General features: G+C 55.3%; 1 protein-coding gene across 1 annotated transcript; it reads right to left on the minus strand.

Moving 5' to 3' along the window:
• Positions 1-12: 12 nt before the first annotated feature.
• LOC110034248 (putative transporter arsB) lies at positions 13-328 on the minus strand (the record flags this gene model as incomplete). Its single annotated transcript, XM_020738528.1, has 1 exon — positions 13-328. A coding segment is annotated over exon 1 (316 nt), but the record flags the coding sequence as incomplete, so codon positions are not given.
• Between the last annotated feature and the right edge of the window lie 126 nt (positions 329-454).

Genomic DNA, 454 nt, shown 5'->3' on the forward strand with positions numbered 1-454 from the left:
GGAGGAATTTGCCGAAGCGGATCTTGCTTTGGATGGCTATGACGAGATTTTGGGGGTTGCCGATGGGCGTCGCGGAGGAGCCGATGTTTGCGCTGGATGCGAGGGCGAGGAGGAAAGGTAAGGGGGGGAGGTCATGCTGCTTCGTGAATTTGAGGACGAATTCGGTGAGAACAATGCAGGTGGTGTCATTGGTGAAAAGGGCGCTGGCAAAGGCGGAGATGAGGCAGACGCGTATGAGGAGGTCGTGGCCGCCGAGGGACTTCCAGGAGAGCAGACGGCCGAGGTAGCGGAACATGTGAGCTTTTTCAAGGTAGATGGAGACGACCATTGTGCCGAATAGAAGGCAGAGGATGGGGAGGTCGATGGCTCCGTAGGCTTGCGAAGGTGTTAGCACCTGGTACAAGTCGCAAGGATGTTAAGTTCGTTTTTCTAGTTGCATGCATGGGTTACACAA

Source organism: Phalaenopsis equestris, unplaced genomic scaffold, assembly GCF_001263595.1.
Source record: "Phalaenopsis equestris unplaced genomic scaffold, ASM126359v1 Scaffold178312, whole genome shotgun sequence".
NCBI classification, from domain to species: Eukaryota; Viridiplantae; Streptophyta; class Magnoliopsida; order Asparagales; family Orchidaceae; genus Phalaenopsis; species Phalaenopsis equestris.